The sequence below is a fragment of the Amblyomma maculatum genome, chromosome 10 (assembly GCF_055883805.1).
Source record: "Amblyomma maculatum isolate TAMU_Amacu chromosome 10, ASM5588380v1, whole genome shotgun sequence".
In the NCBI taxonomy this organism is placed as follows: domain Eukaryota; kingdom Metazoa; phylum Arthropoda; class Arachnida; order Ixodida; family Ixodidae; genus Amblyomma; species Amblyomma maculatum.
Window position 1 is genome coordinate 165,189,848 of NC_139353.1, and position 14,266 is coordinate 165,204,113.

Below are 14,266 nucleotides of genomic sequence, written 5' to 3' on the forward strand. Positions count from 1 at the left end.
GACCGTCGAAGCGCGTGGTGCGCTACTCCGCAACAGCTAGACCTCATGGAGTCTTTGAACACGTGGAACATTAAGCACAGCGCGATAGAACTGGATACCACAAACGACACAGCAGTGGATTGCGCTGATCTGTCGATCACCAAAGCGCGGGATGGAGCGAAGCAAGTGTGCAAAACGTGCGGCCGGCCTAGCAGGTTGGCCGGCATTTCGATATTGACGTCACATCCGCCTGCTCCCCAGTTTCGGCGCCCCGCCCCAGCCATTGCCGGCAGACAAGAGGGCGTGTGCCCAGTGTCCGTTTTTAACAAGCGATTTCTGTTGGTCTTACTGACAGAATTTAGAACAAAATGACACACATGATTAGCAAAGCCCCTCCTTTCTAAACACCGAATTTCATAAAATTTGAAAACCGTTTCAGCTTCCCTTTAAACGTGTGAAACGAGTGCAAAATCAGTAAATATTAAGTCATCTTTGTACTTACGTCCATTAAAAACATGCACACTTTCAATTACCCCATCTTCTGTCAATCACGGTAAATACTTTCATCATTACTTTCTTATCCCTGCCGGAAAGTTGTTCCCGCAAATGGGATGCCGGCGCCTCTTATCCCTTTTATGATTGCATATATCTGTATATGCTAGAACGCTAGAATCCTAACTAGTGAAGCCAGTTTAGCAGTGCTGTTAGAGGAACTAGAGGGTATGAAATGGGATATCATAGGGATTAGTGAGGTTGGGATGCCAAATGAGGCATATGCTGTGCTGAAGGATGGGCGTGTACTGTGTTTTCTAGGTTTACCGGAGAGGCGAGAACTAGGAGTAGGTTTTCTTGTCAATAAATTTATAGCGGGTAATATAGATGAATTCTACAGTAATAATGAGAGGATCGCAGGCATCGTAATTAGGCTTAATACGCGGTATAAACTTAAGGTTGTACAGGCCTATGCACCTACATGTAGTTATGATGACCAGGCAGTTGATAGCTTCTACGAAGATGTAGATTCGGCAATGCGAAATGTAAACACGAAGTATACTGTACTAATGAGCGACTTCAATGTCAAGGTAGGGAAAAAGCAGGCAGGAAACCAGGCAGTAGGTGACTATGGCATTGTTCTAGGAATAGCAGGGGGGAGTTACAAGTTGTGTTTGCAGAGCGCAATAACTTAAGAATCATGAATACCTTCTTCAGCAAACGAAAGAACTGGAAATGGACATGGAAAAGTCCTAACGGGGAGACTAAAAATGAAATTGACTTCATACTGTGTTCAACCCCCGCCATTATGCAAGATGTAGCGGTAATCTGGAAAGTGCGATGCACTGACTACAGGATGATGAGGTCCCGAATTAGCCTAAATCTGAAGAAGGAATGCAACTGATTAGTAAGAAAGAAACCCATCAACGAATTAGCGGCGAGGGGGAGGGCAGAAGAGTTCAGGATCTCGCTACAAAATAGATATTCAGCTCCAACCGAGGATGGGGACATTACCCTAGAAGCAATGAACAGTAATTTCAAAGATATCATTACTGAGTGCGCGGTAGAAGTAGGTAGTTGGATAGTTAGAGAGGATACCGGTAAGCTGTCTAAGGAGACGAAAGATTTGATTAAGAAACGCCAGAGTATGAAAGCTTCCAATCCAACAGACCAGATCGAATTGGCCGAGACATCAAAGCTAATCAATAAGCGCAAGGTGGCAGATATAAGGAAGTATAACATGGATTAAATTGAGCATGCTGTAAAGGACGGGGGAAGCCTTTATGCGAAGAAGAAGAAATTGGGCATAGGCAAAAACCAGATGTATGCGATAAGGGACAAGGCGGGTAACGTCATCACGAATATGGACAAGATAGTCAAAGTAGCCGAGGAGGTCTATACATGCAGATCTCTACAGTAGCCAAAGTAGTCAGGACCGTACTGAGATTGGCGGTAGGGAAAAACAGTCAGACATTCCACCAGTGACGAAGGACGAGGTCAAGAGAACATTAGAAACTATGAAAAAGGGGAAATCAGTTGGAGAGTATCAGATAACTACAGATTTGTTGAAGGACGGGGGGGATATCGAGTTAGAAAAATTGGCCACCCTGTATACGCATTGCCTGGTGTCATCGACGGTACCGGAACCAAAGAAGAATGCAAATATTATCCTCATTCATAAGAAACGGGACGCTAAGGAACTTAAAAATTACAGACCAAACAGCTTACTGTGTGTTACGTACAAGTTATTTACTAATGTAATCGCTAATAGAATCAGAAAACCTTAGACTGCAATCAAGAAAAGGATCAAGCAGGTTTTCGGGAATGATACTCTACTATCGATCATATCCATACCATCAACCAAGTGATAGAAAAATGCTCGAAATATAACCAGTCCTTCATAGCATTCATTGATTAGGAAAAATCATTTGACTCAGTAGAAACCTTGGCGATGATGCAGGCATTGCAAAATCAGGGGGTAGACGAGCCGTACGTAAAAATGCTGGAAAATGTATATAGTGGCTGCACAGCAACCATAGTTTTGCATAAAGGAAGCAACAAAATTCGAGTAAAAAAAGGTGTTAAGCAAGGAGACACGATCACCAAGTACTATTCACAGCTAGCTTAGAGGAAGTATTCAGAGACTTGGAATGGGAGCAGTTAGGGTTGAGGGTAGATGGAGAATACCTCAGCAACATGCGATTTGCTGATGACATTGCCTTGCTATGTAACCCCGGGGAAGAACTGCAAATACTGATTGGTGACCTAGACAGGAAAATTAGAAAGGTAGGCTTGAAAATCAATATGCAGAAGACTAAGGTAATGTTCAACAGCCTCGGGAAGGAACCGCAGTTTACGTTAGGTAGCGAAGTACTGGAAGTAATAGGCAAATATGTCTACTTAGGACAGGTACTAACCGCAGATCCGGACCACGAAAAGGAAATAACAAGAAGAATACGATTGGGATGGAGCGCATTTGGCAAGCACTCGCAGATTATGACTAGCAGCTTACCGCTATCGCTCAAGAGGAAAGTATACAACAGTTGCATCTTGCCTGTACTCACCTATGGGGCTGAAACGTGGAGGCTAACCAAGAGAGTTTTACTTAAGTTAGGGTCTACGAAGAGGGCTATGGAACGGAAAATGGTAGGGGTAACATTAGGAAATAGGAAGCGTGCAGAGTAGGTCAGAGAAGCAACTCTAGTTACTGACATTCTATCGGAAATCAAGAAGAAATGGATATGAGCAGGACATATAATGCGATGAGAGGATAACCGATGGTCGCTTAGGGTAACAAATTGAATTCCGAGAGAAGGAAAGCGTAGCAGGGTGCGGAAGAAAGTTAGGTGGGCGGATGAGGTTAAGAAGTTTGCAGGGGTCAATTATGGATGCAGCTAGCACAGAACCGGGTTAATTGGAGAAATATCCGAGAGGCCTTCGCCTTGCAGTGTGCATAGTCAGGCTGATGATAAATGATGATGATATCTGTATACCTGTTCCTGCTGCAAGACGGATTGATGATTAGTCAAGTTGCCGCGCGACACTTTTTTTTGCTTAATTGAACCTTAAAACTGTATATTTTATGGAGATAAATATCATTCGAAGATAAGTGCAAGGCATAGCTTGGAAAGTTTCTATCGAGGAATTTGAAAAGAAAATAGAAATCGCAGCTGAATTTTATTCTTAGGAATATAATTCCTGGTAATGAATGCTATCACTGAGCACCTCGCTACTGAACACACCTCCTTTCAACTCAACCATACACAGTGTGCGCGTTGTTTTGAGTGAAATTGTGTTGTATTGTACAGTATATATATTGAGACGCATTAGAGTTGCGCACAATGATTCGCACCTTGGGCGTGTTGCTACCCCGCTCACCTGAAGCATAGCCTCGTGCAGAGCAATGAAGGCCGGTTCTAGTCTGTCCAGCACCTGCCTGCGCGCGCCGTGCACCACTGCCACGGGTCCGTCTGTGCAGAGGGCGCTGCCGAGGCAGTGCTCGAAGCGGAAGTTCCACCTGCAGCTGAAGGTGAAGATGCCCAGCGGGTAGCGCGCGAAAACAATGTTCAGCAGATCTTGGTCCGCCCATGGAATCCGGCCCTGGAACTCCCGCCTCAGCTTCAGCACGCGTGGCCCCAGGCCGAAGGCGCGCATGCGCGTCAGGTTCATCAGGAGCAGGCCCGCATTCAGTGCTGCGACGGAGGAACAGACAGGCCCCTCTTCTCGCTTATGCCGCTTATCTAGGCGCGCAAAGCTAGAGTACACAGCATCAGTACACGGTAGAGTACCTCAGCCTCACATATCAAAGTGGAGTGCACGTATCAGTACACGGCGGAATTCCTCACCTCTGAGCATGACCGATCTTGTGGGGGCTCGCAAAGAATACGGCCCCGCAATGAAAAAACACCTACAGGACATTTTCTGTTATCACAACAGAATTTCTGTGATTTTTTTGGCCGTATACGTGTTGTGAAGATAGATATTTATGTATGAGCAAACTACATTTCTTTAGTCGCAACAGACGACACAACTACAGACTACAGTGAACCATAAAGAAAGAAATATGGAATTATATAAGATTAATAAAGAGCTACCTAAATTATGACGTCTCGACAGAATTAAACACATTTGGTCATATTTTTGGCACGGATCTTTTTTTTTTTTTTTTTCTACTGGCTCAGGAGGATGGGACGGATCAATTTGCATAATGTATTTTTAAACATTACAGACCTAAGATTTAGGCAGTTCACGCATCCATCATGCAAGTTACACCTCTCACAATGAGCAGTCTCCAGATTACTCAACACTGTCAGTGTTGTTGGATTTGCAAGCTCGGAACGCAGATCTTTCAGCAAAGACCAGTTAGCGAAACACAACGAGAGACACGTGAGCCAGATCCCTACTGCAGTGTCCCCGTCATTACTCCAAATAGCGCAGCGTTTGAGTGCACTAAACCCCAGTTGTGACATTAATGAACAGCACGCCCCCGCCGGTAGTTTCCGCACTGCCCCTGTGGCCTGTATGCAGAACCGTGTGTCATAAACAAAGCGACTGCACATGCGGAATAGCATATTTCGTTTCGTTTTCTCATATTGCATCCTCAGGACTTTCTCATTAGAGAACGGTGTGAGGGCAGTAAAATAAAAAAGCATGTTCAAGAGGAAGCGTGATGCGAAAGGATACTGTTGAACATAGCTCGACGCGGAAATTCAATAAAAGAAACAATAAAGGTTATAAAGAAAAACAAACAAAAATCCAACAGACCAAAACTTCATTGCAATTATTCAGACTCTAACAGTACGATTAATTTAGCTCTGAAACATGCAGGATTTCTGATGCATATAGCAGTCCGGGAAGGTGGTTGCAGTCATGGTATGTCTTTGGAAGGAAGGAATTGGAACAGACTCCTGTCTTACAGCGACGAACAGCAACTCTTTGATTGTAATTGACGAAAGATGATTGTTTTATACAAATATTCTTGAAGGGCGCGTTGCGGTAGCATCATTTGTGGAAATGACAAATGCGTAAAGTCTTATGGCAAGTAGATAGTATTTGAAGCCTGAGGCTGGATTTCTAACATGCTACACTTGCTGTTCGATGGTAGTCTCCAACTGTGAAACGGACGCTTCGATTTTGCACAGCCAATAATGCGATATTACCTGAGTCCCAAATTGGGGATGCATACTGAGTTTAATAATGGATAGGTGCAGTGCACACGAACGTTTTCAGTGAAGATGGTGACAAAGAGAAATTTCTTCGGATACACGAAGCCATGCGGTTAGCCTTCGAAGTCATGGACTTGACGTCAAAATTTCAAGGTTATAGGATTTGTAGGCGAGATTTGAGCGAGGCCAAGATTTGTAGGCGAGAATTTGAGAGGAATATTATTGATTACGTAGTCTGAACCTGTTCGATGGTAACGAGTGACAAGCATAGATAGTTTATTCTATTGATAGATTTAGATTTAGATATTTTAATTCCATTTTCCACGACTGGCACAAGTCATATATTTCAGTCAATGAGTTTGTAGGCAATCAAAGTCATCAGCGTTATTATTTACAGTTTAATTTGCGCAGCAATCAATGAACAAGCAGATATTAGATGAGCTGTTAAGAGGCAAGCCATTTATTTAGATAAATAATGATTACGGCCCGAAGGTCCGACCTTGTAGTACGCCTTAATGTGCAGGAGCTCCTGTTCGATCGTGATTGTTTACACGGACCAACTGAGTACGATTACATTGGAAGACCCCACCCCAATTTATTGTTAGGAAAAAGTTAAATTGTGTAACATTTAAATGTACGAAAAAATGGTTGAATTTGTCGGAGTCCTGATATAGCCTAAGAGTAGCCAATGTGTTATGTACCCAGAGACTAGAGAAACGTAGGTACTTTTGGGAGGTCATAGCTACGTTTCACTAGAAAAGGGTTTTTAAAATCTATACAAGTTTGAAAAAAGAACTGGTTAAAATGCAAGACCTTAACAAGGTATTTAACTATAGTTGGTTAAAAAAATTGCTAAATTGCTATTGAAAGTAATGGGACGGTTATTACAGGTACCCTGAGTACCTTCTGATATGTGCACTTGGATTACTGTACTGTAAGCCAATCATTAGAAACAGTGAGAGGTAGAGTGATTTAATAAAGAAAGCTAGAGGTTAGCTTGCGGAGAGACCGCGGCCTGCTACTGCACTTAGAAACGATGTGTTTTTGTGCGGACGGCGACCAGAGACACTGCAGCATATTGGAAGAATATTTCACATGGCATTTAAGGCATTTCGTACTGAGGCCGCCAATGCCGCATGGAGATGACACTATAAATTAGATAAAGGCTCTTTGAATTACCTTTTACAGCAGACATATGGCTTCTTACCCATGGACAGTGGTACCTATGGGCAAGACACCATATGTCTGCTGTAAGGGTAACGCTAAGAAAATAGGTGGAGCAGAAGAACGCTTTGATAAAGGTCCATTGAAAAGAGGTATACGCACAGTGGGCCAGGAACGACATCACCGATTTACACAGCTAAGGTGATAATTTTGTTGCCTTTAACTGTGTTTTAAAACCCTCCATGTTGTGTTTAAGCATGGCTGGGAGATTTGTATTAAAGAAGGCAAATTTAGTTGGCGTTATTGAGTTTAAACAGATATTGGAGCAACTCTATACGCTTAAGGCGATTCAAAAACACAGCAGGCAGAAGACGGAGGGAGGTGACAACACAGGGCTGTACTCGAAGGTGAAAATTTGTTGAAAAGCATCTTGTATGCACGTGTAACTCTACACTCCGGTAATATAGGATTAGAACAAAAACACAAATTATGACCTTTGGCGAACATAAATACAATAACGCGCAAATGAAAATTAATTAGGGCTCGGCATGAGACAAAACTCTACGCCAAACTATATATTGAGAAAGCACCAAGTTTCAAAAGTTCAAAGACGGCCAGCCGCACGTAAAGTGAAGACATGAAAAACCCCTGCATAGAGAAAAGAAATGCACGTGGGTAATCGGATATTAGACTGTACTGTGTGAGCTGCGCAGCTATATTTTTTTGTTCTTCTAAAGGCAGATTTTTGATAGCGGCCTGGCGTAGTTAAGGCTGACATTCGGACGTCATTACGCAAGAAGCTGTACAGGGCGGCGTTTTCATAACGAGCGACACACCATGAACACAAGAACTCACGCTCCGACTCATTGACAATGTCGCTGACAGCGAAAATGTGCGAGGCCAACGAGTTCTACTCAGTGGCAGTTCTAGGGGAAAAACTATGTTTAAATATATTTGCTCTTGCAAAACCTGGAGCCAAGGAGTGAGAATGTGGGTGTCCAGTCTTTCTGGTACAATGCGGCTTTACGCATCCCAGTAATTTTAACTTCACCATACCTAGGAGGCAGTCAGGCAAAAAGGCGAGACAACTAAATGTGCAGGGGCAAGGAACTCCTCTCAGCGACAGTTATAGGAGAAAAACTATATTCAAAGATATCTGATCTTGCAAAACTTGGAGCCAAAGAGAGAGAGTGTGCGAGTCCAGTCTTTCTGGTACACTGCGGATTTACACAGTCCAGTCCGTTTGACTTGAGCACACCTGAGATGCAGTTATGCAAAAAGACGAGGCCACCAAATCTGCAGGGGCGAGGAATTTAACTCAGTGATAGTTATAGGGGAAAACGTATGTTTAAATGTATTTGCTCTTGCAAAACCTGGAGCCAAGAAGTGAGAATGTGTGTGTCCAGTGTTTCTGGACAATGCGGCTTTACGCAACCCGGTAAGTTTAACTTCAGCATACCTGAGAGGCAGTTATGCAAAAAGGCGAGGCGATTAAATTTTCCAAGGTTCTAGAGAGTTTTTGTTAGGCTGCCGAGTTATTGGGGAAGGAGAATCACGCCTTTTATATTTACTAAATTATACTGAATAGCTTTTCTTTGGGCTTGCTCGAGCCGAGTACATCCTATAGTGTTCGAATCCCATGCAATGGTGGCATATTGAGATTTGCCTCTAATGCAGGCATTTTAGGCTAAAAGCTTTGTTTTGATAGGTGCACCCTCAAGTTCCTTTTTAAGGACCGCAGCATGGTAAGAGCAGAATAACAAAAGACGGATATGTGAGGAGGTCAAGTTAGCTTATTAGTAAGCGCTACACCGAAATACGAGTCCGCCTTTTTTATAATGTGGTTGTTAAGTAAATAATAAAAGGTGCTGACAGTTTTCTTCCTTTTAACTCACAACATACTCGGTATGAAGAAGAATTGAACAAGGGTAAATGGGGTACGCCTGAGTTCGCAGATGAGCCAACGTTTCGACAAATGGACTTGTCTTCGTCTGGACAAGTCCACTTGTCAAAATGTTGGCTCATCTGCGAACACAGGCGTACCCATCTACCCTTGTTCAGTTCTTCGTCATACCGTGCAAACCATCTTCTTCCTTTCGTTCTACCTGGATTCTCAGCATACTCGGTAAGAAGACAGTCCGAAAAAAAAAAAACAACCACAGCAGAACACACGACGCAAAAGAATGATGTTTTCTCTGTATTAACTTACATTACCCATCGTATACACCACACCTGAATAGCCTGCAGGTTTGCTTGTATTACCGTATGATCAATACGAGATGCTATGTTCTTAAAACCCACACAATAATACGCAAACAATCGGACAGAAACGTCCCCATAAATAACATCAGGCAAATCACTGATATAGAACAAAAACAATATCGGCTCAAAACACTGGCTTGGGACACACCAGAAGTCACGGACAGTATTTTTGAAGAGCAATTCATAACTTCAACAAACTCCTGCCTATCGCTAAGACAGGCACAAATGAACTGCAAGATACAGGGTGGAAGGCCAGCCCAATCCAGATTGTGCAATAACTTTCTTTGTGGCAATTTATTGAAGAGGTTCGAGAAGTATAAAAACAGCACATCTACCTGACCATTGTTGTCAAGAACTTGTGCGAATTCATGAGCAGTACTAGCAAGTTGGTTAAAAGTGGACATGTTCTTCATGAAACCTTGCTGATATTTTGATAGCAGGTTGTAGCTTTCTAAGAATTACCGAATGTTGGTTGAAAAGATATGCTGTAGGAGCTTACAACACACGCTTGCGATTGAAATTGGGCGATAATTTGGTACATACAAATGATCACCTTTTTTGTAAACGGGGGCCACACGTGCTTTCCGCCAGTCGTGTGGTAAGTGACAAGTTGAAAATACCTATCAAGAATGGAGACAGTTGTTCCGCGTACCGCCGCAAAAGAGACTTTGGTATACAGTCGCGACTAGAAGGTTCCGAAGGCACAGATGGGCGAGAAGGGATGTCGTAATTTTGGACGATCAGGCAAAAGTAGATGGCCGTCATGATCCGCTCTTTTGGCAGAACACCTAGAATACTCCCCACCACAACACAGAAATCAACGCAAGTGAGTGTGCTGCCGCAAAACTGCATCTGATGGCCATATCTGTTTATGTTGTGCCAGACACGAGCCCCCTCCGGAGTAGCGAACAGTCAAAGCCTATGCGCGTCGTCGACTCAATGGCGAGAAGCGCGCAGAAGTGTAAACGGCTGCTACCGGCTATTGCTGTATCGGTAATGCAGGTGGCTGCGACGTGCTGCCACCTGTGCCCAAAGAATAGTCTACAGGCAGGAGAGGTAGCATAACACAGCCAACTGATGTAAAACACGGGTGCCCTTACTGAACGGCTATTGACGCCCAGTCGAAAAAAACAACAGAAAATGTTCTGATGTTACGACAGAATTTGTGTGCGGTTTTTGACGGGAAACCTGTTGTGACAACAGAACATTCTGTAGTGACATCAGAATTGTCTGTAGTTACAACAGAAACGTGGTACAGAACTACAGACAACAGAAATATACTACAGAAAAACTACAGAACTACAGGAAAGCACTACAGAACTACAGAAAAGTCTGATGGTTACAACAGAACTACAGGATATTTTGTCGTATTTTTGACAAAGTTCTGTAGTTTTTTTCGACTGGGCGTACTAGTGTAAAGCAGAAAAAAATTGTCTCGGTTTCGATATCCTCAATTTCCTGCTTCCATAGCTAAAACGCCGGCTTCCGTACTGCCTTACCGAAGGGTTTCACAAATGGGTGCAGCGCCTTGTTGAGGTAGTAGTTTTCGGTGAGGCTCTCGGTCTCCGGCGCCATAGCCGCCATCTGCCACTCATTCATGGCGTAGAACATGCGCCAGAAGTCTTCCACAGGGTGGACGAACACCACGTCCGTGTCCGCGTACAGAACAGAGTCCACGTCCGGAAGCATGCTCTGAAATGACGAGTTGGCATTTTTTATTTACGTTCGCAACAAGCAGATTTCCAGCATTAAAAATATATTTGTTGCGTTAACAAACACGACGGATGTTTTTGTGGATCACGTTCAGGATTTAGGGTGCAGACTCTTCCTCACAGGACACTGAGGGCCGATACAAGTCGGACTGCACGACTTTCCAAGTAATCACGTCAAACTAGTCCACTCTTAATGAACAGAGAGTTGTTGTGAAGGAAAGGACGAAACACGAGAGTTGCCTTTGCCGGCAACCTACTGCCAACTGTTGGCAACTCTTTATTGGCAAAGACATCACGTGCTTAAATATAGTGGCGTGAAAACATTTTCGACAGTTCATCATATGCTACAGCTCCTCAGTTTCATGCCACTATTGTCTTCGTCGGCGCCCGCAGTTCACCTGCAGGGTTGACATGCAGGAAGTGCAAAACAGTAAATGCCACCTCCCTTCACAGGGAAGAGGCAAGGTGGGTAAGAGAAGAAGGTAGGAAGGTCCAGGTGGCCTACTGGATTGGCAGGTTGCAGAAAAAGTTGAGGATTACGCTACGGGTGGATAATGCAAGCAAACCCGCTAGTTTATAGGTGCCCGCGTATATGCGAAATTTTCGAATAGTGAATCGAAAAAAGCATGGTGACCTTACTCATTCAGGATATAGCGCGAAAGCAGCCTCTGTTGAAAATGCAAATATGGGTAGCTCGTGCCGCTTGTGCGCCCCATACAATGTACAAGCCGTCCCGTAAACGTCAGAAACCTTGGATGACGAAAGTCTTGCGAAAAGAAATAAAAATTAAAAATAAGTTATATAGAACGTTTCTGATCTCACGCACGCTTGAGGATTTCAGGGTGTTCGAAAAATTCCGAAATAAAGTAACCAAGACACTACGATCAGCTCGAAGTGACTATCATTCTGCATATTTATACGTTAAAAGGGATCTTCGTGACATAGTTTAATCCAGGTCCAACTCGTTGTCACAATGCAACAAATCGCATACTTGTGTGCAATGTTTAAAGAATAATGACAGGGAACTAACTGGGCTCGATTTAGCTAATGCTTTTAACGACATCTTTACGCAAATAAAAACACACAGATCACTTCCAGATGCACGCGACTGCATAGACTGTCATAACGACAAAACAATATTCCTGGAACCTGCGACAGCAGAAATTGCATCGGTCCTATTATTCTACAAAAACAACAGGTGGCCAGACGGTGATGACCTGCAGCTAGCACCAGTAAAATATGTTGCAGATATTGTAGCTCCGCTGTTACACACATATTCAGCCTGTGTTGAATTTCCTCTGTATTTCCAGAAAAAAAGGCAGACCGCTAAGGTAACTGTCCTATTCAAAAAGGGAGACCTTAATTATCTTTTAAAGTATATACCTCTATCAATCATCATCATCATCATCATCAGCCTGATTATACCCACTGCAGGGCGAAGGCCTCTCCCATATTTCTCCACTTAACCCGGTTCTGTGCTAGCTGCATCCACTTGACCCCTGCGAACTTCTTAATCTCATCCGCCCACCTAACTTTCTGCCGCCCCCTGCTACGCTTTCCTTCCCTTGGCCTGTATCAATTGTATCAATCAACCTGTATCAATACCTCCTGTTTTTTCGAAAGCCTTAGAGAAAGTTATGCACTCCAGGTTTATAAACTTTATTGACAAATATAACTTACTTACACCATGCCAATTCGGATTCCGCAAAAATACATCAACCGCACTAGCACTTTTAGAACAAAAGGAATATCACAGTTTTGTCACAGTTTGAAAATAGAGCTGCACAAGAATGCTCACAGAGTTGGGCTTAGAAGGCGCGGGCTCCATTTCCAAGCCACGAGCCTTGGTAAGCCGAGCACCAGGCCGGGCCGTGGCTTGTACCCATTTTTGAAAATCGGTGGGTGTCCGGCCGGCAATGGGCGTCAAACCCACTACCTCCCATAGCCGAGGCGAGTACTCAACCCCGGTGCCACGGCTGCGCGTATGTATCCCTTATTTTGTCCTCGTCTTCTTTGCGCTACGCTTCCTAAAATGCATACGCTTCTTAAAATTGAAAATTGAGCTTTCGTAATAAAAATATGTTAAATTTTTCAAAGGCAGAACACCTGGTAAATTATGAGCTGCTTTTAAAGAAGTTGTGGTACTACGGGATCCGAGGCGAATCTGCAAATCTAATACAATATTACCGCTCTCAACGAAAACAAGCAATCCGAATAAATAATGTACTGTCATAAGTAAAACCCATTTTTTCTGGTGTCCCACAAGGCAGCATCCTAGGGCCACTTCTTTTTCATTTTTATATTATTGATTCGTCAATAATAACAACGATATAAAATTCATTATATATGCCGACGACACGAGCATTTGTTTCGCTGGAAAAGATCTTCAGGATTTAGTAAAGTTATGTAATAAAACAGTCAATGATAATCGTCAACAAATGGTCTGAATCTAACGATATGTGCGTGAATGAAAAGAAACCAAAAGCAGTGATATTTCGCCCGAAAAATAACCAGTGTCTGCTCAGGATTATATTACATCTAACTCTAAACCGACAGAAATAGTTAATCGGTTCAGATGCCTTGGGATCACCTTTTCTTCGACTATGTGATGGGAACATCAAGTAATTAACGTTGTCAAGCAATTGGCTAGAGTAACAGGCATAATCGATTGCACACGACACATTCTTCCCAATTCCCTCAAATTACTTTATTGTAATGCAATTTTATTTTCATCTAAATGACAAAAAGTTGACAGAGTACTAAAAAAGTTTTTACGCAAATCTTGATATCGCTTCCATTGCGCAACTTCCTCCTATCGCTCCACCAGGAGCACCCAACTGAATCTTCCTTCTCTTCCCTGCCGTCGTGTCAGAGTTGATATCATTTCTCTGCACGAACTCCTTAATGGCCATATTATGTGCCCTCAACTTTTAGAGTACATCCTACTGCGCGTTCCACGAAAGAGCACGAGGGAATTCAGATCATTTCAAGTTTCTCCGTCTCTTCATTCCCATTCCCCTCTGGACAGAATGCAGATGTTGTTTAACTCTTTGTCTTCACCTTGACATCTTCCAAAACTCGCTGTGTTCATTTATATTGGATGTTCGTAGTGTTGTATTCTAAATAGTACTTTATCACATATAACTCCCACTTTCTAGCCTAAAATATTGTATTTACTAAACTTTTTCGTTTTTCTCCTGTTCAATACTGCCTGTATCTTGAACTGCTTTTTATCCGTTTCTTATTTATACTTTAACTTTAAACTTCCTATTCGAAACTTACTGTCCCGCGTTCAATTCTATTTGTTTATTGTGTTTTCCTGTATTTCTAGCCTGTGTTTTAAGTACCACGTACTTGTTGCGCCTGGAATGGTTGGTTTTTTATGTATATTTCTAAATTACTCTAATCAATGCCAGTTATTTGTTGTTGTTTTTTTCTCTCTATCTATTTTTTTTTTTTTCGTGATGTGCTCAACAATTGTCTCACTGTGTA

At 42.9% G+C, this 14,266-nt stretch overlaps 1 protein-coding gene across 1 annotated transcript in view; it reads right to left on the minus strand.

Moving 5' to 3' along the window:
• The window catches only part of LOC146177842 (glucoside xylosyltransferase 1-like), a 63,261-nt gene that overhangs the window by 24,345 nt on the left and 24,650 nt on the right, over positions 1-14,266 (minus strand). The window contains exons 3-4 of the mRNA XM_084581694.1: positions 10,562-10,754; positions 3,850-4,163 (exon numbers count right to left, since the gene is read on the minus strand). Of these exons, the coding sequence (XP_084437820.1) occupies positions 3,850-4,163; positions 10,562-10,754 (507 nt within the window). The remainder of the gene's footprint in view (positions 1-3,849; positions 4,164-10,561; positions 10,755-14,266) is intronic.